This window comes from Corapipo altera, unplaced genomic scaffold, assembly GCF_003945725.1.
Source record: "Corapipo altera isolate COAL_440 unplaced genomic scaffold, ASM394572v1 130558, whole genome shotgun sequence".
Lineage (NCBI taxonomy): Eukaryota > Metazoa > Chordata > Aves > Passeriformes > Pipridae > Corapipo > Corapipo altera.
Genome location: NW_020885175.1, coordinates 29,567 through 52,462, shown reverse-complemented (window position 1 = coordinate 52,462; position 22,896 = coordinate 29,567). Strand labels below are relative to the sequence as shown.

The window sequence follows — 22,896 nt, the reverse complement described above, 5'->3', positions numbered from 1 at the left end:
GGAGCAAGCTCAGTGCTGGGCAGGGGCTCCCTGGGGAACGGCACTTCAGTGCTTTAGTCCGGGGCCTTTCCTGCTGCCCTCCCTCCTGGAGGCAGAGGATGACCCCTCCCTTGTTCCTCCCACGCTCGCAGACCCAGGTCCTGCTCTTTTGGCCCCACTTTTCTTAGCAGACCCGGCATCATTTTCCAGGGTCCCCAGGAAACTTCTGCACTTGACCCATTGCTAAGTGCAGAGCACAGGGCAAGGCAAGGACAAATTTCTCAGCACCCACCACCTGGAACTTTCCTTCTCCGCAGCACGCTCCCGTCCCCGCTGTCTCTGGAGGTGCCCGCACGAGTCCTCCTCGTCCCAGCACCTAAGAGAATGTCATTTTCACCCCGGTCCTGCTTCCCGTCGTCCAACAAAACACGCTGACAACATTTTTCACCACGCCAGCGGAGAGCTATCAGAGCACACTGCACAGGGAAGCCGAGGCTGCCCCATCCCTGGAAGTGTTCCAGGCCGGGCTGGATGGGACTCGGAGCAACCGGGGACAGTGGAAGGTGTCCCTGCCCACGGAAGACGGGGTGGCCTTTGAAGGTCCCCTTCAAACCAAATCGCTCCGGGATTCCCCTCCAAAATCCCTACCAAAGAGGCACAGCAATCAAAGCAGAGGGACTGCACTCCCAGCTTTTCTTACCTGCAGGCACGCTGGACATAAAAGCCGCAGGCTCAGTCCTGCCAGAGGCGTCCGGCACATCCACGGCGACCGAAGGGAAAGAGGGAGCCTGGGAACACGGAGTAAAAGACACCTTAATTAGGACTGCACCGAGCAATAGCCAGGTCATTCCCACAGACAGCTTCGCCGGCCAGTCACACGAAAAGCACTTACCCAGCAGGGCCTCAGTTAGGATGGCTCCTGACGCTGACCAGGCGAACGCCTCCGTTTGCCCCGGGGGGTCAAGAAGAACATCCCTGGTAAGAAGTCACCCCGAAGGACAAAAAGGGAAAATTAGTGAAGCACGGGCTCCTCTTCTGACTAGACTGCCACCGGCATTCAACAGCAAATGCCACGACTCTTCTGTTACAGATGAGAAAACCCTGTTCTCCCAAACAAACAGCGAGGAGATCTATGGGCACGCCTGAAAATTTCCTGGGAGGAACTTTTGGTAACTAGGGAGCAGGTGCTATCTTGAGTTGAAGGCATCAATTTGACAGACACTTGGTACAGCAAACTCTTCAGCAGAGGAATTAATTGCTGCCTATTTGAACAGCAGGGGAGAGAAAACAACAGTCTAAGGGAAGACAAGAAAAGCAGAACTGGAATCAGCAGACTTTTCTTCCGTCTCTCCCGAGAAAGTCGCGTTTCTCTGTTCTAATAATTCTATGCCCTTTTCTACATGAACCTTAGACCAAGGCCGAAAAAACAACTAAAAAACACGGAGAGAAGCTTTTTAGAATTTCATGTGATTTTCCCAAACCGATCCCAGAAAAGCAGAACTCGGTAGAATGGACTCACCTCAAGGCCTTTGGTCTTTTTTTCCATAAGCTTCGTCACCTGACTGAAAAAGCAGAGCAGACTCGGTATTTAGGCTCACAACAGGAAAACTTCACCTTCCTTTCCTAAAAGAAACTACATTAATTTGCACAGCTGCAGGTGCGTATCCAGATGTTAAAGTCTTCCAGCTTTTCAGAGGGTGAGAATGAGGAAGGCTAAGGAAGGCTGAAAAATGCTCGGACCCTGCACAGGTCAAAGACCACCTTGATTTTGTCTGTGTTCCAGTCCCTGGCTAAAGAAACGGTAGAACAACCGCAGTTGTTCCTTGCCTTTTCCCTAAGAGGTTTTGCCAGGTGCTGGGCCAGCCCGGGCACTCCGGGGGCAGCCAGAGCTTTCTGCGGTGGCCCCTTTTGTCCGGGAGGAATCTCCGTCCCTATTCGATTCTGGGAATCGGACTGGCAACGCAAGCCAAGTCACCGGCAGAACTCTGGACCTTTGGTCTCCTCAGAGTGCCCACGGCGAGGGGAAAAAGAACATTTGGGTCACTGTCCCGGGGATGGAAACAAACAGAAAACCACGACACCGGACTGAATTCCCCCGCAGAAGCCCAAATTCACCGAACGCCTGCTGAACTCAGAAGGGGCACACTCCCTCAAGCCCAAGGCATCCTTAGGGCGCCTCCGACTCCGGATTTAAGGTCGGAGAAGCTCGGCAGGGCCAAAACACCGCCGCTTTCCCACGGGCGTCGCTTGCAAGGGCGCCCCCGAGCGCCGGGCCCTGCCTCACAGTCGCCGCCTGGCGGACACGGCCGGGAGCGGCACTGCAGCCGCGCGCGCCACTGCAGCCGCGCGCCCCCCCCCCTCGGCGAGACGCGCGGCGCCTTTCGCGAGTACGGGCCTTTCTTCCCTAAAACCTGCCCTTCCCTAGGGAAAGCTGAGCAATTCACACAGTTGCTGTTTCCACCCCAGCTTCCCAAAGCATTTCTCTCTCCCGCTGGCACAGACAGGGTCCCCGAGGCAGCGCAGACCCTCCCCGCGGGGGGGGGGGAAGGGGCCGGGGGGGGTGTGCAATGCCAGGGCACATCCGAACCCGGCTCTGCGGCGGCACGCAGGTGCAAGTTTCTCCGCAGAGGCGAGAAACTTGCCTGTCGCTTCCCCTGCCTGCAGCCCGACGGCCGCGGGAGAGGCAGAAGAGCGGCCGCGCCCCCGCCGCGCCCCCGCCGCTTACCCCGGGGACGATCTCCGTCGGATCTGCCGCCGTGGGTCGCTTCCGGGGGGAAAAAGCGACGGCGCAGCCCCGACAGCATCTCCGGGGCACGGCAGGACCGAGCGGGAGCGGAAGCGGGAGCGGGAACGGGGCGGTGCGGCAATGGCGCCTGGGGTCCTCGCGCGCCGCGGCGCCGAGAGGGGGCTGCGGGCGCCGGTGCCTGCCGCCGCCCACAAACCTGCCGCCCGCGCCCGGCGCCGCCGAGCGCCCCGCCCTGTCTGCACAGCGGGAAGCGGCGCGGCGAGACGGTGCTGCGGGAGCGGGGCGGGGGTCCGGGTCGCGGCGGAGGTCAGGCAACAGGATCGACGCCTCTCCGAGGCAAGGGGTCCTCTCGCCGCCATCTTTAGTGTGGGCTCGGCTAAGCTGCGGTCCTGGCGGCGCCATCTTGAGTGTGGCCTTGGCGGACTTCCGGGCCGGGCCCGCCATCTTTGTGTACGGGCTTGGAGGTCTTCCGGTACCGGCGCCGCCATCTTTCTTTCGAGGTGGCCTCGCAACACTTCCGGTCCGGGACGGCGCCATCTTTTCTGGTGCGCCGCCGAAAACAGTCCGGTCGCCCTCTACTTCCGGTGACCGAGTTTACACAAATTACCGTCCCTCGCTAATTTCTGCGCTTTCGCCCCAAAAATCTTCATGTTATTTCCCCCACACACACACCCCGGGAGAGACGGGAGACCGCAAGTCCCGCCGTGCCGCCGGAACCGGCCCTTACCTTGAGCAGGGAGCGCTGCACCGGCACGAGAGCCATTGCGCATGCGTCCCCGGTCCCGCTCCAGGCCGCCCTTAGTTACCACGTGATCGCCGGCGTCTTGCCAAAGACTGCGCATGCGCCGGCGCCGCCATCTTGGCTTCCCCCTCCAACCCCCACCCCGCCGCCCGACCGCCCGGCTTCGCTTTCTTACTACGGCTCCCCCTCCACTTTTTCGGCTCCCTGGGGTTCCCCCACCCACATTTTGGGGTCCCTTTCTCACATTTTAGGGGTGATGACTCCGCCATTTACGGTTCGGAGGGAGGGGGGGTGGAGGAGAGGAAACGTGGTGCCCAAGAAGGGGTTCCCTTTTTTTTTTTTTTTTTCTCTTTTCTTTCATTTTCATTTTATTTCCTTTTTAGCTTTTTTGATTTTAATTTTTTTATTTTCTTTTGTATTTTATATTTCCTTTTTTATTTCGTTTATTTTTTATTCTCTTTATTTTTCATTTTCTCTCCCAGTGCTCCCCAGTAACACCCAGTGCTCTCCAGTGCTCCCCAACAACCCCCAGTAACACCCAGTGCTCCCCAAAAATTGACCCAAATCATCCCAAAAGCTGACCCAAAACTGACCCCAAAAGCTGACCCAAATCATCCCAAAAGCTGACCCAAAACTGACCCAAATCACCCCAAAAAATGACCCAAAACTCTGCATTTATTTGGCCTCATTTCCTCTCAAAAACAACATCTCCAATTTAGTTGACTGCTAAAGCTCGGCAGGGCCAAAACACCGCCGCTTTCCCACGGGCGTCGCTTCCCAGCCCGCCCCGAGCGCCGGGCCCTGCCTCACAGTCGCCGCCTGGCGGACACGGCCGGGAGCGGCACTGCAGCCGCGCGCCCCCCCCCCCACACACACTTGGCGAGACCCGCGGCGCCTTTCGCGAGTACGGGCCTTTCTTCCCTAAAACCTGCCCTTCCCTAGGGAAAGCTGAGCAATTCACAGAGTTGCTGTTTTTATCCCGGCTTCCCAAAGGATTTCTCTCCCGGCGGCGGCAGCGGCAGCAGCGGCAGCGGCAACAGCAACGCTCCCCGGGAAGCCCTGACCGAGGCTGGGAATTGACACACAACAAGCCAAGAGCATTAACTCGGCCCCAAAACACTCCACAACAAAACAATTTACAGTCACCTTTGCCTCATCACCCCCACGCAAGCACAGGCTTTGGGATTCCAAGGCAAACCCCGAGAGGCTCAGAGGCCAGCAGCCCCTGCTGCTCCTCCCACTCGGCCAGTGGGGCTGAGAGAGGGAAGACGTACAGAGGAACTGGAAAAACCACACCAAATCTCAGGAAGTCTCCTTCTGCTAAAATCTTGTGCCTGTGTTTACAAACCTCCAGGAAAAACACTCCTACTGGAGGAGTCCTGGATTTTCCTTTGGCATTCAATGAACTGGCACAGCTCAAAGTGATGCCATTAAATTCTCCATCTCCAAAATCCAGGTTCTCCTTTGCCATGGGGCTTTTGCCTGTCCCACAGTCCAGAGGGACTTCTGGCAGCTGCACTGCCCAAGAGCTGCTGTGGTACTGCTGGGAAACTTCCCAGCATTGGGAGGGAGGCAGAAATAAAGTAATTCAGGGCACTACCTCAAAATATTGGGGGGAAAACCCCATAACATTCCATTGCCTCCTATTTTAAACAAACACCAAGCTGCTTAAATACAACCAATAAACTGTACCCTACAACTATTTGGCACTTTCAACTTAACCAATGCAAGTCAGTTGGTAAATCACACAACGTTAACTTTTTTAAAAAAAAAAAATATATACAAAAATCAACGAGAGAAGATATTCCCCCTGTGGTTTTACTCTTAGGAAAGGAAAAACCAAACCCTTCCCCAGTGCTACAATACCTCAGGCTCCCAAAATGGCCCAGGGAATGCTGGGGCTTTTGGTTGCCCTGGAGCCCTGGGTCACCCCCCTCACGGACACAGCTGAGAACCCAAAGAGCAGCCACACCAGCAGCTCCTGCGAGCCCTGCTGTGCTGGGCCTTGGGGAGGAAGGGCACTGGCCTTTCTTCCTGCCCAGGAAGAAAAAGTCTCCTTGCTGATGACTTCTCCTGCCAAGTGCATCAGCTATGAAGGGAAGTTCACAAAGTGCAACTTCGTGGACTGAGAAAGATTCCTCTTTCCTGGAAAATCTCTTTACAGCTGAACTCAGACAGTACTCACTGGAGGTGCAGGGGAAAGGACAAGACTGAAGCCATGACCCATCAGAAACACATCAGGACTCACTGGAACCGGTTCCAACGCTGCTGGTGCTCCTTGGGAAAGTCTGGAAAACCCTCAGAAGTGATGCTGATTCATCCTGTTTTGTCTGAGTCTCTTCTTGGACCTCGACTGCTTTTAGCAGAGATGCTGCTACCTCAGTAAGGTCTTGGAGTACTCCTGTAAGATATTTTAGGACTTACTGACCGAAAAAGCATAAAACTTTTATTATGGACATCTGAACTCTGACAGACAGCTCCTTTTCCCTTTCAGTACAAAATTATTTTCACGGTATCATTTAATAGGAAGCACCCAGGAACCCAAGACTGAGCTCTCCAGAATAGAAAATAAATGGAGGGAGGAAGCTTTGCACAGGTGTAACATACTCCGCAACAGACCTGACTTTATTTTTAGTCTTTGAGTTAAAATATTTCATAGTAAAACTCCAGCACAAGAGCTGGCACATTCCCAACAACGTGAATGTCACTAGAACTGCTTTCCTGGATATACACAGATGTCACACACAGCTACCTACACACCTTTTCTCCAGCCTACCCATCACCAAGACTTCCTTTCCCAAGCCTCTAGTTACAGAGGAACTAGTTTTGTTTCTGGTCTGTGAGCTAAGCATCTTCAACCTATCAACAAGCAATACTTGGCCCTATAAAATTACAGTATGCATTTTACACCTATCAGCTTTCAACATGCTTTCTTTTCTTCAATCATTTTCTTGTTCTGGGTCATGCGACCTTTGGTTCCACACACATTTTAGACACTTCCTCTCACCTCCTGCCACATTCGCTTCCGTTCTGGCAATGTCCACTGCTTTGTTAACCCTTTGTGTGCTTGCTCTGGTCACGGTTCTCTCCAGGGGCAGCACTGACAGCGGAGGGGCAGTACAGCTTCCTGAGTCCCTGCGCGTTGCTGCACATGCACCGCTCTGCCCTTCGCTTTGTGCCCCTCACGTACACGCCTTGTTGTTTTGGGGGGGGGGGGAATTCATTACTTCTTCATCACTGCGGAGCTCATGCACATGGGCAGGAGCCTCCGCCCTGCACATGCTCAGCCTTCTTAGTTGCAGTGCTACTGAGCGGCAGAGGAGCCCAACCCGGGACCAGGTGTGGGAGGAGCACAACAACGGAGAGGGAAGGACACTTGAAACAAGGCGGGGCAGTGCAGAGCAAACACCCTGGCAGGGGAGGGTAGCACACAACAGTCTGCTACACATACTGTAGCAGAAGTCAGAATTGGAACATGAAAAAATATACTCCCTCCCGCTCACCCTTAACACAGAAGCTGCTGCAGAAGCCCAGGATGGACTCTGGGAGCATGTCCATCAGAGCACCAAGCACATCTGCAGGAGCCACAGCCCAAAAGATTCACTAGGGCACTGAGCTCCACCTCTGGGCCCTGCCAATCCCTGCAGCTTTTAACCGGCCCCAAGATGAGATGAGGCACTCAATTCTGCAGCTTGTTCCCATCAGCACGATGCCATCCACACCCGGATCTGCCATCACTGGCCTCATTAGGGAGATCTGGGCCCACCACTGAGGGTCACAGTCTGCCTGTGAATTGCTGGAACCAGCAACAAGTCATGGTTATTCCTTATGTTCTCAAACTCAGGGAACAAACAAGGTGCACGCATGGGCACACAAAGCACATTTGAACACACGTACACTGTGCTAAGAAATATCCACTTGCACGGGCCCTCAAGGGCTTCACAGACAGCTGTCCCATGGACAGAGATATCACGGCCACGGGTACATGGAAGATGACTAATCCTGGCTGCTCCCAGCCTCTCCCCCTCAGGGAACCAGGGTTGCAAGGCAGAGCTCTCCTCTGAGGCAGCAGCTGGGGCTGGCATTCTTCCCAAAAGGTGCATTCAGACCCGCCACCCTTTACCGATTCCATCACAATACTGCCCCATGTCATTCCTTCATTTGCATTGAAGCTCAACAAGGCTGCAGGACAACAGAGCCCTGTATCAGTTCAACCAAATTTGTATGTGGAGCTACTCACATTGCTCACCTTCACGGAACATTGTTTGTTACAAGGACTGAAAAAAAAATTAAAAATATCCTTCAAGTCATCAATTTATTAGGTTATCAGAACTCATCCTTGTAACCCTAAATCTATTGAGTGCATATGAAATACTGACTGCTTCACTGTACGACATTTTATTCAGCTCTACCAACTAACTCAGAAAGGACTGAACATTTTTATTATAAACTTCAATTCACTTTCTTCAGAAATGAGTTAGAAACATTTTCACACATGCCTGAACCTTCACTTTTCAGATAAATGTCTCAGAGCTCCATTTCAACTAATTGCTGGAATAATACTTCTAAGTGTTGGCACTGAATATTCCAATGCCTAAGGTTACCAGAATGGGCATAGAAACGTGCCATTTCAGTTGCACTCCATTTTCTTTCAAATCTTACAGATGATAGGCCATCATGTAATACTAGCAAAGTTAACTGTTAAAAATCACATGAGTTCATTTCAGCTGTTAAGGCACATCCTTTCCTCTGCACAAATTAGTTTTTCATAATGTAACAATAAACTACACTCATGGCATTTCAACATATTGCAGTTGTTGCAGATACATTGTTACTGTGGTAATTAAAAAACTAACAGATTTGTAAGAAATACAATTCCAATACATGTATGAGAATTTATTGTATCACCATTCATATAAAGCATTTCAATCCAAAACGGTCAGAAACAATCTTAAATATCTGCGTAAGAATTTATAAACATTAGTAAAGATATACCACAGACTACAGCTTTCTACGTTTTCAAGTGTAAGTTCTGGTAGATATCCATGTTTCAATAAAATGGACAATACCAGTAGAGATGCATACCTCTTTTGTCTTTATTTATAAAGAAGTGACAACACTAGAAAACACATTGATAACCAGTGTTTTGAACAGTGAAGGTGGGATCTAAAAAAACTCTGATTAAACTGAACAACTTCAGGTCTTTATCAAGTTGCATATCTGCTAGGAATGCTGAAGTGCAAGAGTTTACACCTGCAATATTCCATAATGGAACAGCCACATGATATCAAATATAATCTCCAATTTCCAAACTGGTACATAAAAAAGCCATCACCAAGTATTAAAAGACCACTGCAAGTTCTTATTGCTTTTTGAGTTAAATAATAATCTTCAAATAAACCAAAACCCAAACAATTTCTACAATATCTTGCTTATCCTCCTGTTCATTTATTAACAACGGAAGCAATCAGGTATTATATGATGCGGCAAAAGAGGCATTTAAGAACACCCAAACAAAATCTATTTCAGTACATGGACATCCCCCCTCCCCTTGAAACCCACTATAACCACTTAGTGCCAGCAGAGGAGCAAAGCTCGTTAAGACAAAACCAGAAATCTGACTACAGTAAGAAGGAAACACAAAGGGAGATAAAGCTTCCTTAAATATTCAAAATCTGATGTCCTCCAAAACAAAGCACATCATCCTCATAATTTAAAAAGGGAAATTGCTTTCTATGTATCTAATCCTCACACATGCTGAGTAGTTCTCAAGTCCACTGAGAGTTCCACTGTGCAGCAGTTTATTTTGAATTCAACAATGCTTCAAAAACTACAGGGATATTCAATGCACTTTTTACTAAGGAGAGGAATAAAACAAATGCATGTTGATGTTGTTCTTGCCAGTTCAGCATTTCTGCAGCAATTCCATTTGTTTCTTGCAGTATGAAAGGTCTACCAGCATCAGTCTTCAGAATCATCTTCAGAAGCTGTTGGAACAACACAGTATAATCAGAAGCCTTGACAAAGGTCTTTGAAATTAAAGCACTTCAGGATGAGCAGAGGAAATAAAGGTAATTTTATAATAATAAATGACAGATTGTAATACCCACCCAAACCTGGTGTAACCACATAGATTAATTCTTAAATGCATCTCATGTCTGAAAAATATAGCATTTTCAAATCAAAACTCAACAGTACAAAAGGCAGTGTCCTCCTGCTCTTCTTCCTCAAAGTAAAAGGAAGAAAACCTAATTAAGCCAGAGATTCAACTTTTATGCAGTGTTTACAGTGGCTAATTCCAACAGTAGTCAGAGGAGGATATATTAAATCCATGACAGCAGCACTCAACACCAGGGAAAGAAATGACTCACAAAGTTATCAATTTGGATACTAAAATATCTTGAAAGATTCAGCCATCTGAACAAAGACTCTGAAATTTTTAAATACATACACATATATTTGTTGCTTAATGCAACTGGGGCCTACTTGGAAGCAGCTTTTCTCTCCAGCCTTGTTCTTTCACCATATGCAAGATGAACATAAAGCCCACATGTGCATAGGATTTTGTTGTTGCAAGGTGAATTAAAGAGACAAATACTTGTCGACTACGAAAGAAAAGTCAGTACACACATCTACATCACGTTTGCAAAGCATTAGCTTGTCTGTAACAGGAATTTAGTAGGTCCTCTTAGGCAAAGTCTGCAGGCAAGAAAGTATTTACACTGAAGTAATTTGTTCCACCCTTGAATACAGAAAGAAGAAAAGCCTGACTCCTTGCTTCTTCAGTTCTTAGCAGACAAATGTAACTGAAGTGCATCAGTGATAAAATTAAAACTCAGTATTCCTCACCTGCAAGTTAAAGGCTGAATCAAATATAGACTAAATTAAGGTGTAAAATGACACTCATTAAGGTTAATTTTTACTCTAATAAGGATGCACATAACTTAAGAATTAATTCAGAACTCTAGCCCACCTTGCTCTGATGCAATAATCATCTTGAACTAAAACTCATACACACACACACACACACACACACACACATTCCCCATTCCTTATAGTACTTCAAATGCATCCTATGCAGTGAAAATTCATATACAAACTTTGAATGCCAACAGACATTCACGCGCATGCTAGGGAAAAAAAAGGTAGATCAACTACCCTTCTACTGTCTATTCATCATGCCTAGAAATAGATCCAGGATATGTTTACCAGAAGACAGCATAAAGTTTTGAATTTTTGATTTTTTTTTCAAATGTTGTCACCTTTTCTCTAACACAGAGCCTGACAGCATTAGGAAGAATCATTTTGTGGGTCTGTATAGACCACAGAATTTTATGAAAAACTGGCAACCTTTACATCTCGTTCATGAGGTGTGGTAGGTCTGATCAAGGAATCCAAACAACCAAAAAGTGCATGTGAATGGAAAAAAGAAAAGGGAGAAGGCAAAAAAAAGAAGGAGAAGAGGAAAAAATGGCAAAAGAAGTATGTAACTTAAATGCAGTGAAATTCAACTCTAAATATTTCTGTCCTACTAAGACTCCTGTAAAAGGTAACAACCTGAAGGTCCACCACTAATTCCCTAATTACATACTATTAGAATTGCAATAACCAACTGTAACTAGTAAGGAATTTTGTAATCACTAGCAGATAACACTTCTGTAGTCTAAACAATTCTATGCTGTTGGGAAATTAATCATGGAGAATTAAAACCGGTTCCCCCTCGGAATAGTGCTACTGATGATGGAAAAAGCACTGCTGGGTCAAGTAAAGTTTTCAGTAATTGTGTTCATATCATGAATCTTGGCAAGCAGGATTGTACTCATTTAGCTTCGAGTTGATCTAATGGGAGAGGAGGGGAAGAGGGGAAGCACCTACTTTCAATATCTTCCATATGTGCCTGAAGAGTTCTTGCAAGGTTAATAAACTAGAAACAAGGCAGAGAGAAAGTAGTTTAAAAGTTGCAAAGGTATCTGCAGAAATTTGCAACAAGTTAGCAAAGTTTTCTTCACTTTTGACATCCCAAAGCTTCATGCCATATATCGGTTACCCTAACCCATTTGCCCAACTTACAAAAATCAGTGCAAAATTTAATATAAATCCCCACACATTAGACTTCAAATTGCTACTGCACAGTAATTTCAGCTTCCACTTTATGTCAAATGTTTCTGGTAGCAGCTAGTGGCATCATCTTCATGTTCTACAGTCTGTAAAACACATCAGTTTTGAAAGCAGCAAATATAAACAAGTGCCAGTTTAATGAATACCATACCTAAAAACTGTAATGCAGAAAAACAATCATGGTAAGGACTTGCATTAGTTGGATTCATTTTATTTAATTCACCATTATTATGACAAAACAGAGTCCTTTGACTTAATGAGATTAATGAAAAATGCATGAATATAGTTAAAGTTTTTGTTTACACTTAGAATCTTAAGACCAGGATTACTATTAGACAATGGTGGTAGTTTAATGTTGGAAGCATATAGTATCAAAACCCAACCCCCAAATCCCTAGGAATAACATGTCTCAGTCAAGTGGCTTTCTTTCATCACTGGCAATCTACATCACTGTTTCAGTTAAAGTCCAGATGTTGAGACACAGCAGATAAAATGAGTCTCCATTGCTTACTTGTATGCTCAGTATCAAACAGCAGCATCGGTGCTCTCACTGGCTTAAAATGCAGTGTCACACACTGAAGTATGTAATGCCTTCTCTGACAAAAATCCAGTAAAAACAACTTCTGTAATACACTCAAGCTGTACTATACTGGATGCTGGCTACTATTAGATTATGTGTCTTTTATATCTCCACACCCGCACCAGGGAAACTGCACATTTCATTTGTGGACGGTGGAATACAAGTTCTGCATTAGAAGTGCATAGAAAAGAGGACCACTGTTCTAAGACCTTCAAAGATTAGAGTACAGTCCCGCCTCTTCCCCAAAGGCCTAATGCCTGCTGGCAGTCAACCATTCCAATACCCATTGGATAAGTTTGATATTGTCACTTCTCTGTATCCAAGTAAAAAAAACCCGAAATGATCAGCTTTTCAAGGAGCTCAGTTGACTAAGAGTGCTAGTTCATTATCTAGTATCAAATAAACACGTAGAATACTGGATTTCTGAGTGAGTCACTATGCAGAAAGAACTCTGTATGCTGATCTCTTACTTGTAAAATGTGCACTTACCAGGTTTCTATGCCAAGCCATTTAAGTGACAAGAGTACAGTCAAACACGACTAACAGGAGTCTGGACTAATGCCAAAGAAGTCCTACTATAGCTATGGTCTGTTTCACAACCTTCATAGTCAAGTACAGATTTAGGCATAGTCCATGAGACAACCACTGCAAGTTCTAGACCTCTGCAATGTAGACTGGCATAATGAGAACAATTAAATCAGGTAGTCCAACGTTCTTAACTGCACGTTTTGTACAGGGAGAGGTTAACCTTCCAGTTTTGCCCAAGTTCCCAAAGATCACGACAACGTACATGCAAACCAACGAATGACCAACAACCTTGACAAAAAGCATTCTGCAGCACAGTAACTGCAATAACGCAGTACCTCGAGTTTCAAATTAAACACAGTGTTAGTGCACTGACAAGCCCAGCCCATTTTAGACCTAAAAGTTTTTTAAAAAACATATTTCTTGGGTATCTAGCTCCTATGTCACTCAAGGTAACAATCCCTGCCAGAAAATCACTGCATACTTACTCTGACACGTGTGCTGGCCTCGTTGGCAGTTCCTAACATATCAGAAAAGCGCTGCTCGCATAAGTGTAACAACACTACAAGGTAGAGACCAGAGCTGATAAATTCATAGTCTGCCTTAAAGGAGATCAAAGAAACATTCAGAATGTCAGTAATATGTCTGCATATATGATTCGAAAAGTAGAATAAGAATGAGATTTTACTGGAATCATTATATATTTATCTCTACTTGTTCCAAGAGAATTAGGGAAATACAAAAAAATTTTAATTACTGAAAAGCTGTTTACACTTCTGGTTCTTCCCACCCACCCCAGATTTAACATGTTACCCTTGAAGATAAATAGAGTTCTACAAATTAAATCTCAGTCAGCATGATTAGTTTAGAGGAAAGAATCACGAGTATTATATCACTAATGAATATTTCTGGCTTCTTCTCCGTGATTCCAATGCTTTACAGAAAGCCAAAATAAAGGAATATATATATTTTAAGAATGCTATGATGTTATAAATATTTTGAGAAATTCCTTTCCCCAAGATAAAGAAAATCTTTAAAAATGTTAGCACTGAACAGGTAATTTAGTCGACTCTTTAGGAAAAAATTTCAAAGCTCTTATTTCTATTAAAGTATAGTGACAGTAACCAATAATCAGTAGTATTAAAACATAAGATGATGGCACCCTCAAGAAAGCCAAGAAAATTTCAGTCTGTCCCAAGTGATAGAGTACTAGGGTAAGAACTTACTCTAAATAATAAAAAAAATTAGAGGATGATGCTTTCCCCCAAAACTGATGTCACCTGGTATTTTCTTTCAACTTCTAAGGTAGGCTTATACCATTAGTCTTTATATATTCTCAGAATACAACCCAGAGAACAAGGAAAACTCTCTGAATAAAGTTAATTAAAAACACCAGTTTTATATTATTTACTCACTTTTAATACTACACAATCCAGTGGTTCTAAGATACTGTATTTTATATAACAAGAGTAACACTAATGGGCCTTTGATTATTTTTAATTTAGGAAACAACTTGAAGGAGCAGTCAGAAGCTGTTAGAAAATAGGTTAGTTTCTATCACTTTAATGAAACAAAAAAAGTTTGTAATGGTACATTTAAAACAACTGCTAAGTGTGTTTAGCTAAAAGCAGCTAAAAGCAAAGACAGCTCATGACAATGTGAAATTCAATCTAATCGTAACAGAATTCACACTGCACCTATGTGACAGAGACAAGAGGCTGCAAAGCTAGATGGCAGAGATCTGCAACTAAGAAAAAAGATACATTACACTTACTGAAAGTTCAGCTATAGGAAGCACAGCAGGAAGACAGAATTGGTCTGAATATTGAGGAGAAAAATCTGTTCCATGTTGACATTACTTTCTACGCATAACAGTCCTTCTGAAATAGAGATGCATTTGCCTTCTCTAAAGAAGGCTGCCCTCTCAGCACTAAACCAACACTTACCAAATTAAGTAAAATATACTAACTTGTTCATTTGCATGTGCCCTATAGAGTTCATGAATGTCAAAGTCTTCCAGGTTCAGATGCAACTTCTCTTTGCACAATTCACAAGTTGTCACTGCTTCCAAAGAAGAACCTGGTGAGGAGGGGGGCAAAGGGAAACTCAGTGTCAAGTTTCAACAACCTATGGTACAATCGTATAAACATTGCAAACTCTAAGTATAATTTTTGGCTTTATTTTGCAGAGCAAGGTTAGAAGAAAAGAAAGCCTCTAACATGAATGTAGTGACATCTGCTACTGTCAGATTTTAAATGCTGTGGAATGTTTGTTCTCTATACAGCTGCACCTATTTTGCCTCACATTCATTCTGGATGTGACAAGCCTCTTACTGCAAGTCTGGCATAAAATCACTTCTTGGGCTTTTTGAATTCTAACGTGTAATCCAAATGCACACAAAAGTAAGAATGAATATACCAAAACAGCTTAAAGTTATTGTCAGAGTAACATTTTGTCTTAAGTACCAGTTTTAAAACAAGTTGCTCCACAAGCAATAAGACGAACAAAGTAAGTTGATGGTGGATTTATGTCTTTACATAGTTAAATTCAAATTAATTTCTTCTATAGGCTGAGGCTTCCAGTACATCCCTACTCTGATGCATGTCCTCTGATACTGAGTAAAAAAGCAAACAGATGCTAGCACCTTCCTTTGGTAAAACGTATTCCATGCTTTTTGTGTCTTCTACCAAGCCACCTATTTTTAAGTCTTAAGAATACTGCAGATAACAGTTACAAACTGGTTAATCAATTTATTACAAAAATTTTTACCCAGTGTGCAATGTCTGAAGTGTTTCTTAAAAAATTATATACACACTTCGAAGCAGTTTTTGAACAAGCTGTTTTAAAGTGCCTTGAGCAAGAGCTAGTATGTTTAAAAAAAATAAAGTACTTAAGTCTAGTTACAATTGAAAAACATTTCTGGATTTTCAAATTCTTATCGCTCTGCTACAGTCTGCTTGGCTATGTAAGTCTTACAAAAAAGCACAATCATACTCATAAGGAAGGGTGGGGAGCAAACTCCACCCCAAGCGGTACCACCAAAGTGACAGAGTAGTTCTAAAACTACATTTCTACAATGTTAGATTTTGTCTAATACCTTAGTAGACAACCCTAATAATTCTCTGAACAACAAATACAGTTCTTGGAACTACTCACATGAGAAGTTGCACAGACGCACAGTAAGTCTGGAAGTGCCACACTGTTGTTTGTCCCCACTGCTCATTTTTCAACTAAATACCTCAGTAAGTGCAATCCCTCTGATAGGCGTCCCTATACAACCGGCAGTCTACCTTGGTCTAGTCTGCTTTACCTGAATTAATCTTGGACTGCAGCCATTTTTTCATGCACTCCTGGTGAACATATTGCAGACTTCCAGTGCATTTGCATGGTTCTATTAAAAGGTTGTCAGAACTTGCAGAGGACATTTGACAGATTCTGCATAAGTCACCCTCTTCATCTTCAGAATCTTCTAAAAGCAGGCTGAATAGGAAGGAATACCAAATAACGCTGTAACACATTTCATGAAAGATTATTATAATGAAAATTCTATTTATCAAACTGTTCTCAAACCTAAGAGGATTAAAAGGAGCTTCTGTAAAGACAGAAGTGAGAACACAGGTGACAGGGGACTGAGTTGCTGCCTGCTCTGAAGGAAAGTTTTCTTTTAAAGTCACAAGTGCAGAAAGCCCTCTCACCTTAAGACAGGTACATTTTACTATCTCAAAAGAAGTTACTAATTTACCTCTCTTTAATTTTCTGGAGTCTTTCTGGATCTCTTGAAGGCGGTACTTTAGACTTGTCACTTTCTTGTCCATCAGACTGATTCCAGCCAGAGGGTATAATATCTACAGTTATCATAAGATTGTCAGATAGACTGCTTCCTAATGTTGGAGGCACTGCAAAGCGAAAGAGAGAACCGGGCAGAATTCCAGAACTTCTTCTACTGTGGGCTGAATCTGGTGGGGAGGCAGTAGCTCTAGAAATACCAGACACTGCAGGTGTTGGTGGTCTGCTAACAGAAGCCCGAGGAGGGCTACCTGATGCTTCAAGAGAGGTCTCCTCACCTGACTCTCTTCTTCTAAAGACATGTTGTGATCTAGCAGTTGTATCAGAGGTAGAGATCCTTGCGGATTCATCTCTTCCTTCTCTTCTTCTTCTGGAAAAGAGAGGTGTACATCTGTTCCTCAAAGAGGATGACAACCAGGATCCCGTGCTCCTACTTTCAGAGTCTGGTCTGTAGCTTTCCCCATCTGAATCAGAGTTGCGATTCTGTGAAACTGCTGATAAGCCCCATCTTCGTCCAAGAAAACTAAACCCCTGAGAAGCTTCAGATGACTGAAGTCCTGGAACTTCCGGAGTTGCAGCTCCATTACTACTCGACAGAGTAGAAGCCTGAACTCTTGGGACCACCGTTGATTCTTCAGAGCCTAATGATCTTGTATGCAATGGGTCTTGGCTCGACCTTCGAGAGAAAAACGTAGATGACATACTAGATGCTAAACGGGACAGCAGCTGCCTGGTTGTGCGCCTCCCTTCACTGTCAGCTGCAGGCTCATTCAGTGACCTCTGGGAAGATAAAACCCTTTCAGAACCACTTGAGGAAGGGGTTTCATCTCTAATGGCAGTAAGCGAAAATGCTGGCTGCACACTCCTCTGGGGAAATTCCAATTCATTTCTCCTTTGTCTCGAAGAATAGCTGGATCTCGAAGAGCTCATATTAGAGTCTCTGTTGAAAAAAGATGGCTGACGATCAGAAGGCAACTGGTGGTTCACGGACGCATTCAGCCTCAAAGTGCTTAAGGAATTTTCTTTTGGTCTTGCTCCCTCTGCATATGAAGAGGCAGGCCTGTCTTGAAGATCTGTTGTAGAAAAGCAGAGGAAAACGCTATGACGTTATGTGCTCTAACACATCAGGAAACGTTCACAGTCAGGTTCAAAAAGGCTCCAAGCAACCTGACCTAGTTAAACATGTCCCTGCTCATTGCAGGGGGATTGGACTAGATGGACTTTAAAGGTCCCTTCCAACCCAAAACATTCTACAATTCTTACAAGTGTATTTTCTGTAAATACTAAGTACCTCAACACACTGAGAAGAATTCCACTGCAGCTGAACTGTAATTAACACTACATGAATCGTTTGAGGTGGTTAAAATCAGCTAGTCTCCCTCCTCAAATGGCTAGATTTGGGGGCTGGGGGTGGGAAAAGGGGGGAGGAAGAACAAGCATAGGTAGATGAAGGTAGGAAACAGAAGCTCTCTATGATTCCGGAATTGAAACCTTTCATGTTCGTAGTTTTGGTAACTTTTTTCTATGGGTTCTGCATTGCAATCACCATTTATTGCTGAAGCTGAGGTTTATGCATCTGGCAGATTCTAACTAAAGAAACATCTGCACAGATGCCAAGCATCCACCATACGGTTTTGATTACACAGTAGGGAACACAGTCACAAGTTATTTTTATAGCACTTAATATCAGCACTACTGCTAGAAATGCAGCATGGACAGTACAAAGCAAGGTTGTTCACTTATCCACTTCTCTCATTAGGCTCTACCAGGTAATCTGAACTGTCCACTTTAATAAAGAAGTGTAGAGTATGATGACATTAAAACATACTCCTCTTCTGAGGTAAGACTGCAGGCTGAAATCTGGAACCAGTTTTTAGCTTTTCTGGTTATCTTCTATAATTATAAAAATGACATTTTTTTAAATTTCTGCATTAAAAACCACCACTGAATACATCTGCAAAAGGTGGCAGATCGAGACTGATGATGAGTTTCCCCCAGAAAAAACTCTAGAAGGCCACAACACGCTGAACAGAAAGTGAAAATTACAGCACAGAAGTCCTTACTAGTCCCAGCATTTGCCATGAGACAAACCTCTTGCCTCATGTGAAGTATTCATTCATTCCTTTTTATTTTCAGTGGTCTAGTGGTTTTCCCTAATACCCATTTGAGAACCCTAATGAAAAGAGATATACCATGCGCACCTTTAAGAAAAAAGTTTCCTGGGTCAAATTAACATTATTTCTTTTCCCATACCTAAATACAAAGTGATCTTAACACAAAGTAGAAAAGAGCCCTACTAACTAATCACACAGTTACAGTGGTGAGCACCCATACCACTTTCATATGACTGAATGCATCTACAAGGTAGACCACTCATACATCCTTTGGTGGTTTGGTCAATGCATGCTAAGTGGCCAACTAACCTTATTTAAAAGGATACCTTAAAATTAAAAAGATATTTTGGGTGTTTTGAGTACAATATTAACATGCCCAGAGAAGTTGTGGATGTGCCATCCCTGGAAGCATTCATGGCCAGGCTGGACGTGGCTTTGAGCAAACTGGTACAGTGAGAGGTATCCCTAACCATGGCAGGGGGTTGGAACAAGATGAGCTTAAAGATCCCTTCCAAACCAAATCATTCTGTGATTCTATAAACATGTTCAGAAACTAGAAGGCATACAAACTGTAGGTTTACAAGCTTTCAGTTGCACAATACATACATGTTGAAGGTGAAAAGTCACTGTTTCTGTAGGTCGGATCCACCACATTGTTAACAGACAGATCTGTTCGTCTTTCTAACTCTCTTCGCATCACCGATGAAGATCTAGGAATCCTACTGCATCTCCATGAGGAATCTAGAAAGAATAAACAAATAAATCCCCTATTTTGGTAATCATCCATTAAAGCTGGCACTTGCACATGCATTGTTGTTATTCCATATCAACAGTGAGTTTAACATTACCATTAAACTGATTAAGTGGCCAGTGGCAAATATAAAGCCCAGAATAAGCAGCACTCTGCTGATCCTGGCACGCACTTAATCTTGCAGTGAGTTAGTTCTGAAAGCTAAACCAAACGAAAAGTAATAATAGTTTTGTGAAGAGTCAGACCTGTTAACACTCATATAGGACAGCGGAGGAAAAGAAGTAGCATCTTGCTTCCTAATGGTAGCTAGTTCTTACACAGGTTTCACAATATAGCAAAAACAGCAGCTTGAGACTTAGTAAATGCTGCCATTTTTACTTGATGCTACTTAAATGCTTCTAAAATTCATTTTCCACAAAGATAGCTGAAGCTTAAATGTAGTTTAGACACAATTTTAAGAACAATTATTAATACTGTATTTATTACAGAGTAAAACAATTCAGTGTCAAAAGGGATCTTATTTTCTACAAACAGCTCCAACAACCACATAGGGAACTGTACACACTTCAGCTGTGAACAAAATTCTTGTTCCAAAAGAGTGTTCTTCAATGGTTCTGAAAAATTCACCTTGATTTTGTTCATTGCTAACTTAGAAATATAACTGAAGCATTCATTGGTCAGCAGCGTAATGACCGACCAATCTAGAAATGGAAAGACTAACAGTCCTACTCCACAGTGAGATATGTTAACAGTTGCCATCTTATTAACAGAGTAAGAAAGCATCATTAATACTAGGTTTTAAGCAAGAACTTATTTTTATTTGGATGGCTGTGAGGTTCCATACCATAAGGAGATATAAAAATAACATTAATCCATGCTCTTAAGGGTAATCTGAATGAAACTAACGGTCTGTTTCAAAATGTTCTAGAAATACTTTTAGTGTAAGTTTTTGACCGTTACTTTCTTTAGCTTTAGACTTTCGTTGGCATATTGACTAAATCCTGTCTATCGAAGTTTCACCAGCTTACTTTAAGATAGCTTTAATGAAAATCTCAGGTTTTCACATAAGAGCTCTTCAAAAATTTCTTTTTGTGTGGCCTATAGAATGAATTTAGGCCCTGCTAAAAAAAAGAACTTTCTTCCTGACCCCTACCCACAGTGCTCTAACCAGCCATGACACTGTGCTTGGAACATATTGCTAAATATGGTAAAGATTTCTTTTCTGCGCTCCCTGGCACACACTGATGTACCAAGACAATTAGACTCATGAAATAAGAGCAGCTGCACTCATTCTTTCCTTGAAATATTAACCAATTAAGACATACTTGAGCCACGAGGTTCAGCTTTACTGCAAATGGAATGGGTACAGGTAATAATTCTGAAATTACATGAGTACAGCTGGGTCTTCAAAAGACCATGTTAAGAGCATTCTTGGTACTTGGGATACTGCTGTCATTATGAACATACTCTTCCGATAGGCATAAGGTTTTATTATTTAAGAATAATAAAGGTATACTATTTCAAAGCAAATCTTTTAAAACTTGATAAAACCTGATCTCACTACTCAGACAATTGTGATGTAACTCAGCTCAAGTAATCAACCTCTCACCTGAAAAGGCAGACAAGTCATTACTTCTCACAGAAGAGGTAGATGTATAAGATAGCTTAGGTCTCTTTGAATCACTGTCTTGCTGCTGTCTTGAATATGCTCCCTGAGTTCTCTCAGACTCACCGTAACACCCAGATGTAAAATGAGAGGAAGAAGATGCTGACTGAAATAACATTAAAAAATACATTACACAGTATTTCATATGGGCTTACACTGAACAAAAGTGTACATAATGTAAAACTCACAAAAATAGTACAGAGTAAGTCTTAGATACAAAAATCTTTTCTTTAAAAATAACGCAGGAGTTCTGCTTGCACTCTTGATTAGTATTTCCATGTTTACTGAATACAGTCCTACCAACAAAAGCCAGTTCCTATGACATTCAGTATCATTTTTCCTTTATAGATTGATGTGGCTTACAGGGGAAAATATTATAGGATCTTAGAGGCCAAGAATATCAACACAATCAAATATAGCTTTACAGATCTCCAAGGGAACATAATCTTGCTGTCCAGACATAGCCAAAATTGATCAGCAACATTGTTTTATTTAACAGTTTAACCATTCCAACTTCTTTTTTACCAACCTAAAATACAATTAGTTAAGGAGTGAGCTTCAAGTAAACTGTTCGAAACAGGTATATTTTGATTACAATAAGCCCAAGAGCTACTGAAGCAGTTCAGAGTAAAGAACAGGTACAAAACAATTTTTGCAGTGTACAGCACTGAAATAAAACAGTTTTCAGAAACTAGTACCCCAGTACTTAAAAAAAAAATTGGGATAGCCTATAAAGCTATTTGTCCAGTTACTTGCAGCCAAGGCATTCATTTTCTACTTGAAATGTTTGGGGTTTATTTTTTCATATATTAAAAAAAAAAAAAAAAAAAAAAAAGAAAAAAGGTGAGATCAATCATAAAGCTCAATTGAACTGTTTTGTCTTCCCCAAAAACCTATCTACAACCAAGCTCCTTTAGGGATCAACCAAACGGGAGTATATGTTATAGCTGTGGGGTGTTACTTTATTATGTTTTTTACTAAGTTTAAGCCACAACACTTTCAAAATAAAAAGTATCTAGGTATTTCTCTCATCCCATCATAAAAGACAGACAGGGAGACACAGAAACTAACAACAAAAAACAAGTACAAGGGTAGGTTATTTTCCCTTGTGAATCCTCTACTTAACGAATCATTTATTTTGTAATTGTTTACTACTTGAGAAGTGGAAGTTTCTGAATGTCTTCTGCAATGGTCACTCCTTAAATTTTATTTAAGAGAAAAATTAACCTTACTGGGGAAAAAAAAAGATTTTCATCTTGAAAACTCTATAGCACCAATTAAACTACGTATGTAGACCACTTACAACCACAGATTCCATTTGCATTTACGTACACTGACCACAGCTTCCCCTGAAGGCCAGCACGTGCACACTAGTTCCTCCCTCCCCATTATCTCAGTGTCTTTACCTACAAGTCACTAAGAAAACAAATATCTCTTTAAAGATGTGAGTACTCTTATGTATCCAGAAAATGAGCAGAATTTTTACTTGTTCACTACCATCCCATCAAAGTTGCTTGCAGTTTTCTGCTTTTCCCACCTTAATATTGCTACAGCAATTTGAAGTGTTTTACTGTCACTCTACAATGTATAAGTATGGCACAAACTACCTACTTTATTTTTGGAGTTTGTCCTAGTTAGAACAGCTGGGACTGATTCATCACTGGATGGGTGTAGCCTAAAACTGTGTATTCTATAGCCCTCCATGCCATTGCCCAGAAACTGTTGTCAGTAGAGGCCTGTGAGGTGGGGGGATGTTCCTGTCCTCATGCCCTTTTGTGGAATTCCCCACTCTGAGGGAAAGACTGAGCATCCTTTTATAGAATTCCCCGCTCTGGGGGAGGGACTGAACATTCCTGCCTGAGCTGGAGAATATATAAACCTGGAGTTTC

General features: G+C 43.2%; 1 protein-coding gene and 1 long non-coding RNA gene across 6 annotated transcripts in view; both read right to left on the bottom strand.

Annotated features, from left to right (window-relative positions):
• Positions 1–8: 8 nt before the first annotated feature.
• On the bottom strand, positions 9–2,810 carry LOC113940073. The gene is made up of 3 exons (XR_003525402.1): positions 2,705–2,810; positions 1,499–1,537; positions 9–954 (listed from the first exon to the last, which is right to left on the bottom strand). It is a non-coding gene; the product is annotated as an uncharacterized LOC113940073 (long non-coding RNA).
• A 5,527-nt stretch (positions 2,811–8,337) lies between these two features.
• The window catches only part of LOC113940072 (E3 ubiquitin-protein ligase MARCH7-like), a 25,933-nt gene continuing 11,374 nt past the window's right edge, over positions 8,338–22,896 (bottom strand). For 3 of the 5 annotated variants that reach the window (XM_027631148.1, XM_027631149.1, XM_027631147.1), the window contains exons 4-10: positions 20,951–21,113; positions 19,197–19,331; positions 16,433–17,549; positions 16,001–16,170; positions 14,660–14,769; positions 13,179–13,292; positions 8,338–9,454 (exon numbers count right to left, since the gene is read on the bottom strand). In XM_027631148.1, coding sequence (XP_027486949.1) covers positions 9,269–9,454; positions 13,179–13,292; positions 14,660–14,769; positions 16,001–16,170; positions 16,433–17,549; positions 19,197–19,331; positions 20,951–21,113 — 1,995 coding nt within the window. In that variant the 3' untranslated portion in view covers positions 8,338–9,268. Of the gene's footprint in view, positions 9,455–11,342; positions 11,392–13,178; positions 13,293–14,659; positions 14,770–16,000; positions 16,171–16,432; positions 17,550–19,196; positions 19,332–20,950; positions 21,114–22,896 lie in introns of all 5 variants that reach the window. The other 2 variants (XM_027631151.1, XM_027631150.1) reach the window with 2 other exon arrangements.